Source organism: Callorhinus ursinus, unplaced genomic scaffold (genome assembly GCF_003265705.2).
Source record: "Callorhinus ursinus isolate GAN/ISIS: 27379988/994484 unplaced genomic scaffold, GSC_fseal_2.0 scaffold65, whole genome shotgun sequence".
Lineage (NCBI taxonomy): Eukaryota > Metazoa > Chordata > Mammalia > Carnivora > Otariidae > Callorhinus > Callorhinus ursinus.
Window position 1 is genome coordinate 6,575,443 of NW_027397127.1, and position 19,446 is coordinate 6,594,888.

The 19,446-nt window shown below is 42.4% G+C and overlaps 1 protein-coding gene across 4 annotated transcripts in view; it reads right to left on the bottom strand.

Moving 5' to 3' along the window:
• MID2 (midline 2) overlaps positions 1-19,446 on the bottom strand; it is a 93,491-nt gene that overhangs the window by 14,012 nt on the left and 60,033 nt on the right. For 3 of the 4 annotated variants that reach the window (XM_025853690.2, XM_073885705.1, XM_073885704.1), the window contains exons 4-5: positions 9,862-9,969; positions 8,125-8,273 (exon numbers count right to left, since the gene is read on the bottom strand). In XM_025853690.2, the coding sequence (XP_025709475.1) occupies positions 8,125-8,273; positions 9,862-9,969 (257 nt within the window). The remainder of the gene's footprint in view (positions 1-8,124; positions 8,274-9,861; positions 9,970-19,446) is intronic. The other variant, XM_073885706.1, reaches the window with a different exon arrangement.

The window sequence follows — 19,446 nt, forward strand, 5'->3', positions numbered from 1 at the left end:
TCAGTTTGTTTTTCAGAGTCCATCGTCTCTTATAGGAGCTTTTTATGCCTGTATGAGATAATGCCTACATATTTTATTAGGACTGAAATTGATAACAGATTTTGGAGATCAATTTGGCATTAAATACCAATATAGATTAAAATGCAAATATTCTTTGACCCCACAGTTCTACTTCATACATTTTTTATTAAGGAAATAACTGAGGTGTAAGCAAAGATACAACTGTAAGGGCACTCAACATACCATATGTAAGCTAACTGTCTAACCATGGGGACTGAGCTAAGTAATGTGTTATACATCAAAAGATGAAATACTACTAGGCCACTGGAAATCAGGTTATCCAATAATATCCAATGACAGGGACAAGTTCATGATATATTGTTAAGTTTCAAACATAGAGTATAATGAAGTATATGCAGCATGACCTTCTGTTTGTGAAATATATATTATATCTAGGGGCGCCTGAGCGGCTCAGTCAGTTAAGTGTCTGACTCTTGGTTTTGGCTCAGGTCATGATCTCACAGTCGTGGGATCAAGCCCCAAATCAGGCTCCATGCTCAGTGCGGAGTCTGCTTCAGATTCTTTCTCCCTTCCTCTCTGCCCCTCCTCAGTCATGCACTCCTTCTCCCTCTCAAATAAATAAAAATCTTAAAAAAATAAAAATAAAAATCTACAAATTGGGGTACTATACTCCCAAATGTTAACAGTGGCTGGGAAGTTAAGGATGAGTAAAAATGGCATTGGGGTATATGTAAGTGTGTGTTTCTATGTTTAATATGTTTAAGCAAAACAACATTAGTTATCTCTCAAGGACAATATGGTAAGTGTCATTTGTAAGGGGGAAGGAATACTCTCCCAGTGGAAATTTCATTTTAACTGAAGTCTTGGTCCATAATAGATTATTACAATTATTATTGGTGGGCAAGAATTTCAGACCCTGTGTGAAACCGCTGATGAAGATATTTAGGTTGGACAGATGATTCTCAAGAGAGAAGAGAATAGCCTAAAACAGAATCATAAAGAACAGCATTAAAGGAATAAGTCAAAGGTGATTTGCTCCCAAAGGCAAAAGAAACTAGGTAGGTAGGGAGAAAAGCAGGAGTGTTCATGGAAGCAAAGGGCAGAGAAATTTCAAGTAGGAATCATCGTCAGTAGGGACAAATGTTACTGAGTGATTAAGTAAGACAAAACAGTAAGATAAAACAAAGGAATGTCGATTAGATTTAGCAACAAGGTATCCATTTGGTGACCTCGGAAAGAACACTCAGGAAACTAGGCAGAAGACATTTCAGAGAGTTGAAGAGTGAGTGAGGATGATTAAATACAGTGGTTTAAATTTATGTGTTTTATCTCTGCTCTCATGAAATACCACTGAAATGACAGTCAAAGAATAAAATGTCATAAACCCACAAAGACAAAGAGAATGGAAAAAGACATGCCAGCAAGTGAGAGATTGTCAACAAATGTTTGGAAGCTAGAAAGGGCTGGATGAGCGGTAACCAACAACAGACCAGAGAAAGCTGGGTCAGGAAGCCAACGACATCAAGCTGATTTTGTGCCGCCGACAGTTGAAAGTTTGTATGAAGAAGAGCTAGAGCCCAGATCCACTCAACCAGAGACTACTCCTCCCTCGTCCTGGCAGGAGATGTGAGGTTCACTTTCCGCAGAGCTTTGACGTTGTACCAAAAGCAGTCTTAAAACCCTCAGCCACTTTTCCTTGCTTGGCTCCCAGAATGGTGGGAGCCAGGCTTAATACCCCTCCTCCCCCGCCAGAAGCAGGAGATTCGTGAATTCCTTCCAGGGGAAACTGACTGAAGAGAAAACACAGAACTGACACTTGGGTCCCCTCGGTAAAAACCCGGCATTCCACCTTATTATCGTAGAGTGACATTCACCATGCAACAAGCTGTTCCCATCCCTTCAGATCTTGCAGTCACCTTCTAGTGCTTAAATTCAAACAGGCAGCCAAAAGCTTACCAGACATTCAGGGAAAGACAGAAACTAAAACAAGCTAAGAGAGAAAAGGAACTTGGAAGAGACCAAAACAAATGCAGAGTTTAGAAGAAGCTTTTTAAATGACTGTCCATGTCTTCAAGAAGATAAACAAATAGTTTGCATCCACAAAGCAAGGACAGAATGCTAAAAAAAGAAGCCAAGATCAAGAAAGAGCTCTTATAAATAAAAATAAGAAGGCTGAAATTAAAATTTCAATAGACGGACTGATGAAAAATTAAGGAAACATCTCAGATAACAGAACAAGAAGACAGTGTCATGAAAACTAGGAAATGAAAGATTTTAAACATCAGAGAGAAAATCTAGAATGTCCAACCTCTGACTAATTAGAGTCCCAGAAAGAGAGAAAAGAGAAAATAACTGGGAGGAAATTATTAGTGAATAATGTAAGAGAATTTCCCAGAGTGAAAAGTCAGTAGGCTCCAGATTGGAAAGACCTACTTAGTGCCCAACAAAAATGAATGATAAAAGACCCACACCAAGGCATATCTCGGAAAAATTTCAGAAAAACTGGATTAAAGATAAGACCTAAAAGGCTTCAAATTTTAAAATATAGGTCACATTTAAAAGATCAGGAATCAAAATAGCAGTGGGTTTCTCAGCCCAACACTGGAAGTTAGGAGACAATAGACCATGCCTTCAAAACTATAAGGGAAATTTATTTCCAACTTATCAAATGTAACTTTCAAATACTTTTTAAACAAAAAGCTCTCAAAAACTTACTTCCCATGTACTCTTTCCTAGAAGACAGTGGGGAAAATTGTTCCAACAAAATTAAGAGAGTAAAATGGTACATGAAGGGGAGATCAGGCAGAGCCTGATGAAGTCTCTAAGAACACTGAGAGTCTGGGAGACTAAGTTGGCTGGAGTTCACAGAGCAGAGTACCAGAGAGGAGAAGGCTGCACAGAGAGAATTCTGGAGACCTTCAGAAGGTTCCCCTCCAAGTATTCAACAAAATACTGATCAACACATGCATGTGAGGAAACTGCCAAAGGCCAAGGAAAGAGCCCCCCTAAAGAGACGAGAGGGAGGGGCACCTGGGTGGCTCAGTCCATTAAGCGTCTGCCTTCAGCTCAGGTCATAATCCTAGGGTCCTGGGGTGGAGCCCCACGTCGGGCTCCCTGCTCAGCAGGGGAGTCTTCTCCCTTTCCCTCTGACCCTCCCCCTTGCTCGTGCTCTCGCTCTCTCTCAAATGAATAAATTTAAAAATTTTTTTTAAAAAGGATGAAAGGGAACAATCCCTGGTGCTCACAAAGGATCAGGAAGAGTGTCTGTTCCCAAGAGACAGACTGGAAAATCTCATGACGCATGGAGCACTCAGGAGAGTACTCAGAAACGTCTTGCCTCACTAGTGTGGACAAATGTGCTTCAGACTAAACACTGCTCTGATTCCACCTAACAAATCTTAAAAACAAGACCCAAAAGGATCAAGCTATTTTCAAGTAACTTAACTGTGTCCTAGAACAAAGCTTAAGAATATTTATAGAAATACAAAAATATACAGCACCCAGTAAGATAAATTTCATTATGTCTAACATCCAAAAAAAAAAAGATCAGATAGGCAAAGAAAGAAGAAAATATAACCCATAATGAGGAGAAAAAGCAATCAATTGAAACTGACCCAGAACTGACACGGATGTTAGAATTAGACATTATGACAGTTATGATAACTGTATTCCATGCTCTGTCTACATTTTGATTCTAATTTTCTTTTGAGTATAGTTGACACACGATGTTACATTAGTTTGAGGTACACAACACAGTGTTTTGACAAGTCTATACGTTATGCTGTGCTCACCACAAGTGTAGCTCCCATCTGTCACCATACAATGCTATTACAATGGCATTGACTATATTCCCTATACTGTGTCTTTTATTCCCGTGACTTACTCATTCCATAACTGGAAGCCTGTATCCCCCTCTACCCTTCACCCATTTTGCCCATATCCCACCCGCTTGCCCTTGGCAACTGTCAGTTTGTTCTCCATATTTATAAGTCTGATTTTGCTTTTTGTTTGTTTATTCATTTGTTTTGTTTTTGTTTTGTTTTGTTTTAGATTCCACATGAGTGAAATCATACGGCATTTGTCTTTCTCAGTCTGACTTATTTCACTTAGCATGGTCCATCCATGTTGTTGCAAATGGCAAGATCACATCCTTTTTTATGGCTGTGTAATAGTCCTGTGTGTGTGTGTGTGTGTGTGTATGTGTGTGTGTATTACATCTTCTTTATCTATTCATATATCAATGGACATGTAAGTTGCTTGGCTATTGTAAATAACGCAATAAACACAGGGGTGCATACATCTTTTTGAATTAGTGTTGCATGCCACATATTCAAAAGCTAGAGGAAAAGCTAAATATGTTAAGTAGAGATATGGATGTTATTGAAAGACCCAAACTGAACTTCTAGAGATGAAAACTACAATGTCTGAGATGAAAAATACACTGGAGAGATTAACGGCAGATTAGGCATCACAGAAGAAAAGGTTAGTGAATGCCAAGACATATTAGAAACTATCAAAATGAGGGGCACATGAGTGATTCAGTAGGTTAAGCATCTGCCTTTGGCTCAGATCATGATTTCTGAGTCCCGGGATCGAGCTCCGCATCGGGCTCCCTGCTCAGCAGGGAGTCTGTTTCTCCCTCTGCCCCTCCCCCCACTTGTGACCCCGCTCAACTAAATAAATAAAATCTTAAAAAGAGAGAAACTATCAAAATGAAACACAGAGAAAAAATGGCTAAAATATGAACAGAGCATCAGTGAGCTGAGACAAACTTCAAGCAGCCTAACATACATGTAATTGGAGTCCGTATAAGAAAGGAAGGGGATGGCATGAAGAATCCTTGAGGGGAACACCTGGGTGGCTCAGTCGGTTAAGCATCCAGCTCTTGGTTTCGGCTCAGATCAGGATCTCAGGGTCATGAGATCAAGCCCCACATCAGGCTCCGTGCTCGTGTGAAGTCTGCTTGAGATTCTCTCCCTCCCTCCGCCCCTCCACCTGCTCTCTCTCTCTCTCTTTCTCTCTCAGATAAAGAAATAAAATCTTTTTAAAATTTGAGGAAATGATGGCTGACAAATTTCCAGGTTTGCAGAAGTCAATTGTTAATGTCTAAAATTGGGGGGAACATAGCAATATAAGGATGCATTTAGAAATGTAAAGGTCATGTCAAAAGAAATACCTAACAGAGTTGAAATTGCTCGGCTTTGTTGGAAAAGTGTAGACTCCCTAGATTTGAATCCTGCCTCCATTCCTTACTAGTTGGGTGATCTTAGGCAAATCACATAACCTCTCAGACCTCATTCTCTTATAAAATGGGGATAATAATAGCCTCTAACTCATGAGGTTCTTGTGAGGATTAAATGAGTTAACACAAGGGCTTAGAATAATGCTCAACACAGAGTAAATGCTCAATATTATTCTTATTGGAGAACAGAAATCAGTGGTGAGGAGAAGATTAATTAATTAATTAATATTATATTTTTTAGATAGGAGAGACGTGAGTGGGTTTAAAAGTGCATGTGGAGGGCGCCTGGGTGGCTCAGTTGGTTAAGCAACTGCCTTCGGCTCAGGTCATGATCCTGGAGTCCCTGGATCGAGTCCCACGTCGGGCTCCCTGCTCAGCGGGGAGTCTGCTTCTCCCTCTGACCCTCCCCCCTCTCATGTGTTCTCTCTGTCTCAAATAAATAAATAAAATCTTTAAAAAAAAAAAATAAAAAATAAAAGTGCATGTGGAGTCAACTAGAGAAAGGGAGAAACTGAAGCTATGGGAAAAAAGGAAGCATGTGGCCATAACACAAATGAAGGGACCTCTCTCTACTATAATCAAAAGGGAGGGGCGCCTGCGTGGCTCAGTCGGTTAAGCTTGATCTAACTCTTGATCTCAGCTCAGGTCTTGATCTCAGGATTGTGAGTTCAAGCCCCGCCTTGGGCTCCACAATGGGCATGGAGTTTACTTAAAAAAGGGGGGTGGAGGCAGAAGTCACAGATGTGGATGTAGGTATGCCCAGCATTTCGGTCTGAGAAGCTGAAAACTTTGTCCTTTCATACCTACCACTTTTTCTCTCTCTCTAAAATAGGACATGAAGTCATTTGCTGGGCATGAGCGGGAAAGTGGCAGGGTTGGAATTTTTGAGTTGAACACAGAAAATCTGAAATAGCCATTAGGGAGACAAAGCAAAAAGAAAGCTGACCAAAGCGACACAGAAGGATATGGGGGCCCCAGTGAGATTAGAAGCCATAAATGTGTGGTGCAGTAGTACCAACCTCTTTGGTTATGTGGTTTTCTCTAGCTGGGTTCTGCAACTCAAATACAGACATGGAAAAGGTGGGAAGCAGGGTGCCTGGGTGGGCTCAGTCGGTTAAGCGTCTGCCTCCGGCTCAGGTCATGATCCCTGGGTCCTGGGATCGAGTCCCACATCAGGCTCCCTGCTCAGCAGGAATCCTGCTTCTCCCTCTGCTCCCCACTCGTGCTCTCTCTCTCACTATCTTTGTCTCTCTCAAATAAATAAATAAAATATTTTTAAAAAAGAAAAAGAGGGCACCTGGGTGGCTCAGTCATTAGGCGTCTGCCTTCAGCTCAGGTCATGATCCCGGGGTCCTGGGATCGAGTCCCACATGGGGCTCCCTGCTCCGCGGGAAGCCTGCTTCTCCCTCTCCCTCTGCCCCTGCTTGTGTTCCCTCTCTCGCTATGTCTCTCTCTGTCAAATAAATAAATAAAATCTTTAAAAAAAAATAAAAAAGGAAAGGTGGGAAGAGCTGGGATGATTCAGGGTTGGGGGTTAGATCAGGATGGTTGGTGTGATAAAAAGACAGTGGGGCCAGGAAAGTGGGTATATTGCAACGAGAGTGAGCAGCTGAAGTGAGAAATTACAGACCCTCAAGAGGCCAAAGAAAGAAGTAAAGACAGTAGGTAGCTGGTAGGTAGGAGTTGGGTCTTAGGGGTCCCAATGAAGTTGAAGACTAGAAGCTTTGGAAGAAAAGCAATCAACTGTAAATACAGAGGTTGTAGCTAGAACGTGGGGTGTTTAATTTATGATTTCAGCATAATTCTGAGTGACGGCGAGGTTCAGCATGGGAGTGGGTAGATGAAGGGGAGCAGAGGTGAGGGTCACTGGAGGAGGGAATGGCAAGGAGCCAGGAAAATGGATGGCTAGCGTATTAGATGGGGTCAGCCATGTGGATGCTGCCAGTGTCACCCGGAATGATGGCAGAAGCAACAGGAAGGAATACTGTGAACATGGAGCCAAAGCCTTCGGTAAATGAGAGAGAGATAGAAGGAGGTCAAATTCGTCTAATGAGTCTCTCGAGCCCCTTGACTCTACTGAGCAATGTTCCACTTTAGACTTCAGATTCTTTGCACATGGTGTATAGATGGCCTTCGAAAGATCCACGAGTCCTCTGGGATCGTAGGCAAAATTCCATGTGTGTATACCTAATATGCATTTTCCCCAGAGGGCTCAGGACATTCATCACGTTTTCAAGGGGTGACTGATTAAATAAAAGCCTAAGAATTACTGCTCTATCCATCTGTGTGAGAGATAACTAAATGAAAGCAATAAAAACTGCACAAAGACACATCTATCTCTGTGGCCAAAAGTCTCTCTGCCCCTACGCTAACACCAACATGGAAAGCTCCAGCACATTGGGGCGCCTGAGTGGCTCAGTCGGTTGGGCGGCTGCCTTCGGCTCAGGTTGTGATCCCGGGGTCCTGGGATCAAGCCCCGCATCGGGCTCCCTGCTCAGCGGGGAGCCTGCTTCCCCTTCTGCCTGCCACTCGCCCTGCTTGTGCTCTCTCTCTCTGACAAATAAATAGATAAAATCTTTAAAAAAAAAAAAAAAGAAAAACAACAAGAGAAGAAAACTGCAGCACTGAGTGGGCAGCGGAGAGCTAGGGCAGAGCCAGGTACATGGTTGGCTGTGCACTGGGGGAAGTGGTAAAGCTACCCAGAGAGAAAGGTGCCAGAAATGCACAGGGCAAACGTACCACCGAGGCTTTAGTAAAACGATCTGGCAGCTGCCGCGTACATGCCCGAACAGATACAAGTGACTCCCGGCTGCACCCTTTTCCTAAGGGCAGGCCTGGAGAAAAGAACAGAAGGAGCTCACCTCTCGGCAATATTTTTTGCAGACTGAAGAAACCGGGCCTGGTCATTTTCTTTCAGAATATGTTCAGCCTGGTTGATGAGGACCGTTGACCGCTCAAGACACTGGCGGCAATTAGCCACCTGTTGTGCCAACTTTCTCAGTTTCATAACCTTAAAGGAATGAGCAGAAGAAAAATGAGCTTCAGTATGCAGGGCTTAATTAAAAACGATACAACAACACAAAGGCGATCTACTGCAGTGATTCTAAAAATAAGGCCTATTAATATCCCATGGCCCCTGTGCAAACCACTCAGCTTCTCACCCTCCGGTCTATGTCTTGCCAGCCCCTCTTCCCACCTACAGGCCACTTACTTAGGCTGTGACACACCCCGTCATATACTCTCGGTCATCTACCTCCTTTTTATTGATAACCTTAATTTTTCCGATTAGAACAACAGTGCATGCTCACTATAGAGTATTTAGAAAACAAAAAGTATAAAAGGAAACCCTGCCACCCAGGGATCAACATCAATACATTTTACGGTCGATATATTTTCACAACCGTGTTTAATAAAAAGTACCTCCTTGTTCTTCATGAGGATCTACATTCCGATGTATGTATTTCTCTACGGATCCTTATGAACACCTGTGTGTTCACAGATCTGTGTTCTCAGTAATTTCAATTCCTACGTTAGCTGGCACCACCCAGCTTGGCACAAAGTAATGATCATCACTCCAGACTCTCATAACTCCTCACGTTGTATACCCAGCATTAGCTTATAATCACTACACTGACCGGCAGACCAATAAGCCTACAGATGCATGGAGGCTCACACCTGACCTTGACCATGCTTCTTCAGTTCCCAGGCTAAAAGCCTGGAAGTCTTCTCTTTCCCCTTCATCTTTTACAGCCGATCAGCCGATGATTCCCATCATTTCCTTTCTAGTAATGCCTGTTCTATCCTTCCCTTCCATTTGTGCTGGCATTTCCCTGGTTTAAGTCTTCATCAACTCCTATCAAGAATCATTCCATAAGCCTCTGAGATTGCTTCCCTGACTTCAGTATCATCCTATTTGGATCCATCCTGCATACTTCTGCCATATCAGTCTCTCCCTTCCTAAGAAACAAGAATGGTTTCCCAATGCCTTTTTGATTAAGCCCAAAGTCCTTATAATAGCATGCATGGTCCTTCCATAATTCTGGCCCACATTTCTACCATCACTTTTTTTTTTAAAGATTTTATTTATTTATTTGAGAGAGAGAGAGAATGAGAGATAGAAAGCATGAGAGGGAAGAGGGTCAGAGGGAGAAGCAGACTCCCTGCTGAGCAGGAAGCCCGATGCGGGACTCAATCCTGGGACTCCAGGATCATGACGTGAGCCGAAGGCAGTCGCTTAACCAACTGAGCCACCCAGGCGACCACTTTTTTTTTCTTTTTGGATTGACATAACATACATACAGTAAAGCACCCACGTCTGAAATGGACAACTCAATGACTTTTTATTTTTTTGCATATATACACACCCATGTAACCGTCAACTAGGTCAAGGTATAGAATATTTCCAATACCCCAGAACTCTCATCATTTTTACCAGGTTTATAGCACTAGGCCAAACATCGCTTCTTCTTTGCCTCGCTCCCTCCAACCCCATTTCTTCTTACTTTCACGATCCAAGTTCAAACTGGAATCATCAGGATGAAACTCTGACATTTGTAAAGTCAACTCTGCCTTGGCCTCACTGAAGCTCCGTGCTTTACCTTTGTCTCTTTGATTTTGACAGCGATCATTTGTTTCCTCTGCTGGATGATCTCTACCAACTCGTCACATTCTTCCATGAGTTTTGCCTCATGCATAGCAGTATTCACCTGCCAAGAAAGTCCAGAATATTACACAGTGATTGCTGCCTTTTTCCCCTGCTGGCTCTCAAAGGTTCGGATTGACAGCTAAGCATGCAGAACTTCTTCCATACCTCCCTCATTAGATCCTCTCCTAGAAGAAGGGTAGAGATGATGATATTAATGATGCAAAGGCATTGAAGCACCACAGACAGGAAGCTCTCCGGCCTCTGGTAGATCATGATGATTAATGGAAGGCTGGGCAGAAGGACAGATGAGATGGGGGCATGTTATTCCCACTGTACAATTCCCTTTACTCCAGCACCCTTTCCTCCTGCTGCTCTTTTGAAAAGAGGGTAAAGAGGGACGCCTGGGTGGCTCAGTCATTAAGCATCTCCCTTTGGCTCCCAGGGTCCTGGGATCGAGCCCCGCATCGGGCTCCCTGCTCCACAGGAAGCCTGCTTCTCCCTCTCCCACTACCCCTGCTGTGTTCCTGCTCTTGCTGTGTCTCTCTCTGTCAAATAAATAAATAAAATCTTTTTTAAAAAAAAGAAAAGAGGGTAAGGAGATATAAGTATGTCAGGAAGAGAGGAGCCCTCTCCACAGGCACACCAATATTAAGATAACATTACAACAATCTATTTCTACCATCCTAAAAAAAATGTTTTTGATTTTCCTTGTCCCCTTCTCATCCTAAAACACACGAATGCACAGCTGTGGCTTCACAGTAAACACACACATGTGTAGATATATTTTCATAGAGTTTTCATGATGTCTCGGTAGATATTTCTCATCTTCGGCCATCCAGCATCTGAATATCTTTCCTATTTTGGAATACTGACTACATCAAAATACCTCTACTACAAAGTCAGAGTGGGGGGGGGTTGAAAAAAAGAGCCACCATTTTTCATTGTCTTTCCTTATACTGATTTCTCCTTCTTCCCATCTCTACTACTCTTGACATTAGATGGGAGGAAGCCCTCAGAAGGGCTAAAATGAGAGCAGGGGTCTTTGGGTGGCATAAGTGCAAAGGCAAAGGAAGGGAGATGAACTTACATCTCTTAAGGACTTAATGTTCCAAGTGCTTTATAGATAAATTCTTTCCTGTAATTATCATAACAGAGGAGCCGTTTCTGTTCCCATTTCAAGATGGAGAAACTGAAGCTCAGACAATTTTAGTGACCTGCTCAAGATCACACAGCTATTAAGTGGTAAAACCAGAATTCAAACCGAGTTCTGTCAAGTGAAACCCCTGGGCTGGCTGGGTGGGCGGACGAGGTTCTGTTCCATCTGAGCAGCACACAGAGCAGTCACACAGGGAAGTACAATCATTCCAAGAGTCTATTCAAGGAGCACTCAAGTAGAGCTCTAGAAAGCTGAGGAACAGACAATGGGTTACTTGAGAGCATCCGAACTCCAGGGGCGAGATATGCTTCATTAGCAAAGTAGGGCTGCATTTCCAATTGCTGGCCCCCTTCAGGGGATCCCTTTACATACTTCAAGCCCAGCAAAATACTATCACTGGACCCTGCTGCCTGTTCGCTCATCCTCTAAGGTCCCTGCTGGCCAATTTTCTGTTTCTTACTTAACTGAAATAAAATATGCTTGCGGTATCACCGCCTGATTTTGTTTTAGTTCCGCTTGCCGGAGGGAATGCCATAATGAGAGTTCACACTTATTGTGAACCAACAGTCCCACTCTGGCCATTCAAATTTTTCCCCCCTCAGGCTCCTCACCCTTTCCTTAAATTGGATCTACATTTCCAAGGCAGAGAAACTCACCCTCTCGAGAAACTCCAGCTCGTGTGAGAAGAGGAGATTCATCGAGTGCTCCCCGGATGTGTGCTTAGAGTATCTGGAGACTTAGTTCCCATTTATAGTTTCCTTTTGAAGCTGCTGAGGGAGTAGTACAAAATGGTGTAGTGCTCTGTTTCTTGCCATTTAGCCCTTGGGCTAACCTTTACATAACATTCACTAAATGCCAGGCATGACCCCAATCAGTTTACATATACTAGCTCTCTCAACCATGAGAGCAATCCTATGAGGCAGGTACCATCAGTCCCATTTTACAGATGGGAAAACTGAGCACAGAGAGACTAAAGGACTCACTCAAGGTCACACACCTAGTAAGTGGCAGAGATGGGATTTGGATCCAGGGAGTCTGACACTATAGTCCACACCACTAACCGTTGCACTAGATTGCCTCCCCAGGCTAGTGTAACAATTCCTGCCCAGTTTCTGACACCTGTCACCTCTTTTGCTCCATCCATCTTTATTCTGCATCCCACTCTCTTTAGTCATTTCAGATTACTAGACTGCCCCGCACTTCTGTGCCCTGTGCCTTCGCTCGAGACTTCTTTCACTTGGAAAGCCATTTCCCTATTTGTTCACTGAACAAACTTCTACTTTATCTTTCCAGGCCTTGCTCAAAACTCATCACTCCTGTAACTTTTCCTCACCTGCTTGGACACAATTCGTCCCCTATTTATATCCCCATAGCATTTTATATATAATTCAATTATACCATTTACTACCTTATACCAGAGGAATTTATTAGTCTGTCTTCCCCACTCAAACATGAGTTCTGGAGGCCAGGGCTTGTGTCTTCTTTGACTGTCTCTCCAACATAGTGACTGGCATATGGTAGATGTTCAGTAAATATTTGTTGCATTGAATTGAACGGGGGTAGGGTGTATCTCACAGCTTGCTAGACGTGTCCACTTGGTTACTCAAGTTACCCTAAATTCAGTATATCTAAAAACAAACTCATCGGGCACCTGGGTGGCTCAGTCGGTTAAGTGTCTGCCTTTGGCTCAGGTCATGATCCCAGGGTCCTGGGATTGAGCCCCACATCAGGCTCCTTGCTCTTTGGGGAGCCTGAATCTCCCTCTGCCTCTGCCCTTCCCCCTGCTTATGCTCCCTCTCTCTCCCTCTCTGTCAGATAAATAAATAAAAATCTTTAAAAAAGTTTTTAAAAACTTCATCTCCCCTCTAAATCTGGCTTCCACCTCTGATTTCTTTCTTTTTCTTTCTTTCTTTCTTTCTTTCTTTTTCTTTTTCTTTCTTTCTTTCTTTCTTTCTTTTCTAATGCTACTATCATTATTGAAGTTACTCAGGTTCAGTTACTTCTGATTTCTACCTCTCCCTCATCCCCCACATAAATTCACCACAGTCCCAAAGTCCTGCCCCTCCTTTTCTTTTCAAACTCACTAAAATTCTTCTGGCAATACAATGTAGCTCTGAGCCAAGGAATTAGTAAGTTGAAGCCCTTATCACCCTTTTGGACTGTGACTGTAAAAGCCTTATTAATTCACTCCTTTCCCTCCAGAATCTTTCCTTTGCCACTCACCCTCATAAGCCATCCTATACACACCCTGAAATCAGGAAAATCATCCCCGTCTTCATCAACAAACTTGTATTAAGCATCTTTTGTGTGTAATGCATTATGCTCAGGCCCTGCTCTCAATAAATTTGCAATCTGAATGGGGAAAAGCCACATGCATATAAAACAAACAAGTCAAGGCAGCATACCAATGAGTGATGTGGGATATAATCTACACAAACTGAAGGGAAAGATCGCTCGCGGTGGGGAAATGGAGAAAAGATGCCTGGATGAAATGGGACTTGATTCTTAAAGATAGACAGGACTTAGCTTTCAAAGGTAAAAGGGAGGGAAATTTTGAACGAAGCTAACGAAATTGCCTTGTTGATTAGGCAATATGGCATCTTTGAAAAATATTTTTTTGGAGGGTTGGATGGTGAGAGAATGAATTTTTTAAATATATATATATTTTATTTGAGTATTAGCTGACACACAATGTTACATTAGTTTGAGGTGAACAACACAGTGCTGGGCTCACCACATGTGTATCGACCGTCTGTCACCATTCGACGCTATTACAATACCACCGACTACATTCCCTATTCTGTACCCTTCATTCCCTGTGACTTATCCATTCCATAACTGGAAGCCCATACCTCCCACTCCCCTTCCCCCATTTACCCATTCTCCCTCCCCTTTGGCCCCTCCTCTGGCAACCATCAAGTCAACTTTTTTTTTTTTAAAGAGATGAACTGGGATTGATTGGATTGGGGGTAATGGTAAGCTGGGGGGGGGCTGTTAGGAAACTATTGTGATGTCAACAGGGCCTAGCCAAAGAGAGTAACAGGAATCAAAAGGAAAGGTCAAATACGAGAAGCACTTCCTGGCTTGAAAATCTTCAATTAGACAGCAACCTCCTTGAGGAAAGTTTTGATGTCACTCTGTTGCTCCTGCCGTAAGAGGCACAATGCCTTACACACAACATTTACTTAGTGATTTAGTAAAATGAAAAAGCCCAATAAGAATGACAAACATTAGAAAATGGACTATAGTAAATGCGTTTTGTGGAGAAGATGTAGATGGAAGTGAGGGGGTGAGGGAGGGGTTTGGACAGCTGCAGTGAGCAAAATCAAACAGCCAGGCACAAGTAATAGAGCAGAAATTTGGCTGAAGAGGCAAAATCCCAAACTAAAGGTAAAGCAGTGACATTAAAATTTTTCCATGTCAAGAAGCAGCCCAAAAGAGCAGATTCCTTGAGTGTTTTCTGAATAGGAACTACTCCAGGGTAAAACTGTCTTCATGATGTGAATAAAACATGTCAAATTGCTTGGAAGGTACTTGAAAGCCCTGGTATTTTTCTTGTCTGCAGTTTTCCTTGAAAATGCACTGATGTATTTCACTTGCTTATTAACCCTTAGTTGAAAACAACTGGCTTTATCTTGATAAGCATTTTTGGTTGATTGGTTGACAGGTTGGTTGGTTGGTTGGTTGGTTGGTTGGTGGAAGATTCCAGATCTTTATTCGGTCTTTGCTCTTTGGTTTGGGTTAGTGGGTTTGACAAGAAGCCTTTTTATCTGTGGAAAAATCAATCCTCTCTGAAAAATACCATTAGAGCAATCTTGGCAACCTACTTGTATAAAGCTCTCCACTCCCTAAAAAGGGCAATTTTTGTGGGGGCGGGGAGCAGATTCTGATGTCTAAGACTGAGTCTCAGCACGAGGCTTCCAAGGCCTGAGCACTAGGGAGCACAGACCTCCCCTGTCAGGTCTCCAGGTCCTCTTCTCTGCTCTGTCTCTTTTCTTTCTTCCCAAAGGCAGCAAGAATTTGACTTGCACCTTTTTATCCCACCGCCCACCCTACTGTTTCCCAAAGTTCCTTCCTACCTCCCAGCCCAAAGATTAAACCCATAGTCAGACCTAGTCTTCCTCCAATTTCCACCGTTCCCTGACACAGACACACACGTCTCATGAGAAGGATTTTACTGCTGGTCACTACAAGGAAATAAATACGTGGGAGTTCACAAAAGCCACAAGTTGCAAAGGCTTAAGAAGCCACAAAAAAGTAGGATTTTGGTAATTGTTTCTATTCCGTATTGAAATGTAAATGGACTAGACCTCTTTACCCTCAGCTGCTTTCAGAGAGCTTATTTGATAGTTTCTTGGGGGATCTCCCACATGCTCATTCTATAGGTCTTTTATTCTTGGGTTCAAAGTGCATCAGCCTTCCCTCCAACTCATCCCCATGAGAAACTTCCTTACTCATAGCCTCCCCTCAGCTCAGTCACATCCATCAGCCCTTCAGTGCACTGCACAGGAGTTCAGAAGGAACTGAGATTTCCTGGTCAGGTGGGACAATATGGATGAAGTAGCGGATGAGCTCTATAGCCAGAGTCAAGAGACATTCATTTATGCGGTAATGGACAGAACACCTCCTATGCATCTTCATCTCAGTATCCTCCACTCTACGGTCAATGCCAGCCTAGTTCATTCCCTGGGAATGTCCGAAGAGATGGCCACAACCTCCCCCCAGAAGATTTTGAAACACCAGCATTAAAGATCATTTGGGGGAGTTTTTATCAGAAGCATTGATCGAGGGCCTACACTATGTACTAGGCACTATGGGGGTTCCCACGTGGGGCAGAATGATGAAAAAGACTCAGCTTCTGCCTTCGAGGCACTTAGAGTCTAGTGGAGGAGATGAGTGTGAATTCAGCTAACTACAATTTAAGGTAGAGCAGAACAAGAAACAAAGAACAGAACACAAACAAAGCTCTACGAGGGCACAGAGAAGAGAAAACTAATTTTGCCCGTAGCAAAGGGCAGCTGGGGGATCGGGGAAGGTTTCAGGTAGCTGAGCTGTCTTCGAGGATGAGCAGGACTTGGGCATACAGAAATGAGGTTTAAATGGAGAGAATTCTAGGCAAAGAGAATGCTACGAAGGGCATGAACAAAAGCACAGCCAGGAAAGTAGAGGATGTTTCAATAAAGCAGAGCAGCCTCACGGGTTCAAGGGAGGGAAATAAGGCTAGAAACGGAGGTTGCAGATTCATTACGGAGAGCTGCGCTCTTACCTTGAGGCTTTGGGTGTACCTGGGAAAAAATGTCAGGATCTTAAAACTAGAGTAACACCTTAACCATTGTTAGTTAACAACCTGGTTGAGAACAAGGGGAAGAGGAAAAGCCAGCACAGTACTCAAAGAAGTGGGAAAATCATTCTCTGTGCAAAGGAGATGAGAAGGAAAAGTGGGAGGTAAATTGGACATCTGATGGATTATCAACGAGTTGTTATGAACAGCTTTGTCACCTTACGATACTGCAAAGAATTCATTACTCTCTTAAAACGATGCGTTCAAGAAAATGCGATGTTCTCTCTGTTTCCATGAGTTCAGCTTTGTTAGATTCCTTGATTACGGTTAAAAAGACTGTGTTGTATACTTGAAAATTGCTAAGAGAGAGGTGCTAAATGTTCTCACCACACAGACAAAAAAAAGGTAACTATGTGAGGTGGTGAATGTGTTAACTAGCTTTATCGTGGTAATCATTTTGTAATATGCATGTATATCAAACCATCACACTGTGCACCTTAAACTTATGCCATGTTGTATGTCAATTATATCTCAATAAGCCTGGGGGAAAAAATAAGAAACCACAATGTTTATGAAGCAGATGTAGCACTGACTACAGCAGCGTCTAAGCTAAGGGATTCATCCAGATCACACTAGGGGGATAACACACACACACACACACACACACACACACACACACACACACTGCCATCACCACCACCACAGCCCTTTGTATGGAAAAGATTCAAAGGTATAAAAGGAAGAGGAAGATGAGACAATCTTCTTTTTGCGTTTTCTAAAGCAAAACAATGTAACATTTCAAAGATGGTCCTGCCAGCTTTCTATAATAACTAAATGAAGGGGGGGGCTGTTTTTCAAATGGATTTTATCTGTTTCTTTAGATTTGGGGGGAGGGTGATCACTTAAAGGCCTAGCGGATATGCAAAATTATTTTTTTCTCCCTTTTTATTTAAATTCAATTTATGCAAAATTATTAATAGGATTTTTAGTCCCCTGGACTGGAGTAAATACAGCTTAGGGGGCAAAAAAATTACTGAGGCAAAGTTATGCAACCTACTGCCTCAGTGCCTAAGTTAATTTTTTTGGCAGAGGAGTGGGTGAAGGGTTCTAGCGGGTAGAGGTGGGTGGGAGATGGGACTACTGCAGTTGGAAAAGCCATGTGGATGGGGAGGTGGCAGCCAGGCCATCTCGAGAAGTGACAGACACAGACATCAACTGACAAACACACTTCCTGCAATGCAACAGGCACTGTTCAAATTGCTTCATATATTTTAACTCATTTACATCTTATTAACCCTCTGAAGTTGGCACTATTAGTATCATTGTCATTCCACAGAAGAAACTGGGAGACACAGAGATTATGTTACTTGCCCAAGATCACATAACCAGCACATGGCAGAGCCTGGATTTGTACCCAGGCAAGTTTGGCTCTTGTCCATGATTTTAACCAGTGTGTGTGTGTGTGTGTGTGTGTGTGTGTGTGTGTGTGTGTGTGAAAGAGAGAAAGAGAGAGAGAGAACTGGAGAGAGAGACAGACTATGCCCACACACATGCTTCTTTTCCTCTCAGAATTGCCTCTCCAGATAATCACATCCCTCAGACTTACCCATTGCAAATATTTTGTGTAATTACTTCCTGACTTTAAAAAAAATATATACAGTATAAAAATGCACATAATGCAACATTTAGAAAATATACATAATGCACATATATATATATATGGACACACACACACATATTCCATGTTTATTTTACCCTGAGTCTGACTAATAAAAATATTGGCAACAGAGGGAGAGGACAATTTGCTCCATATACATGACTTAGGAATGACCCTGTGCCATGTGGCAATTCTGTGTTAGTTTTAGAGTCCTTTCTCCACAGGGATCAGACCCCCAAGCCTTTGTCGCATTAAGATTAGTTACTTTCATCCCCATATTCTCTTTCCACACAGGGTAACTATTTAGAACATGCCAGAAAAAAGTGGGAGAGGTATAATCTAGGCTTGTAGCTGGTATTCTACGTGTATGGCTATGAATACCATACGAAATGAGATAGAAACCTCCTTTCTCTCTCTTCAGAATCAGAGAACTGTTAGATGTGGAAAAGACTAAAGAGGGGCACCTGGGGGGCTCAGTCAGCTCTTGATTTCAGCTCAGGTCATGATCTCAGGGTGGTGAGACTGAGCCCTACGTTGGGCTCTTTGCTGGGCATGGAGCCTGATTGATTCCCTCTCTCCCTCTCCCTTTGCCCCTCTACCCCATCTCCCTCTCAATAAAAAAAAAAAAAAAAAAAAACTAAAGAAATCATAGGTTTCTAGCCTCTCACTTTACAGATAGAAATTTGAGTCTCAGATAGAAGGGCTTACCCAACATCATACTACTAATTAATGACAGAAAAAGGCTGAAGCCAAATCTTTTGTGTTCTTTCCACTCTACCACTCATTTTGTTAAGCACAGCACTTGTTTATAAACCCCTCTAAAGACATAAGACTCTATATTTCACCACAGAAATATGAACATTCATGTCCACACACACAAAAAAGTACATGAATGTTCATAACACCTTTACACGTATTAGCCAAAAACTGGAAAAAGCTGAAATGCTCTTCAGTGGCGGCATGGATACACAAATTGTGAAACATCAGCAATAAAAAAATTTAAAAAACTATTGATACACACAACAACATGAATGGATCTCAGGGGCATTACGATGAGCGACATTAAGCAAATCATAATATGTTAATCATAATACATTATATACCGTATGTTTCCATGTACATAACATTTCAGAAATTATAAAATTATCAGTGATGAAGAACAGATCAGTGGTTGCCAGGGGGGCAGATGTGACTATAAAGAGGTAGCAAAAAATGAGTTTCTTTGGGGTGATGAATTTGTATTGTTCTAATTATGATGGTGATTACACAAATCTATACATGTGATAAAAGTCATGGAATGATGGAATCTCCCCCAACCCTAAAAGGTTAAGGGCATGTGAAAACTGGTGGAATTTGAATGAGGTCTGTAGTTTGCTTAGTAGAATATTGTACTAGTGACAATTTCCTGGTTGTGGTAGTTGTGTGGTTATGTAAGATGTTAACA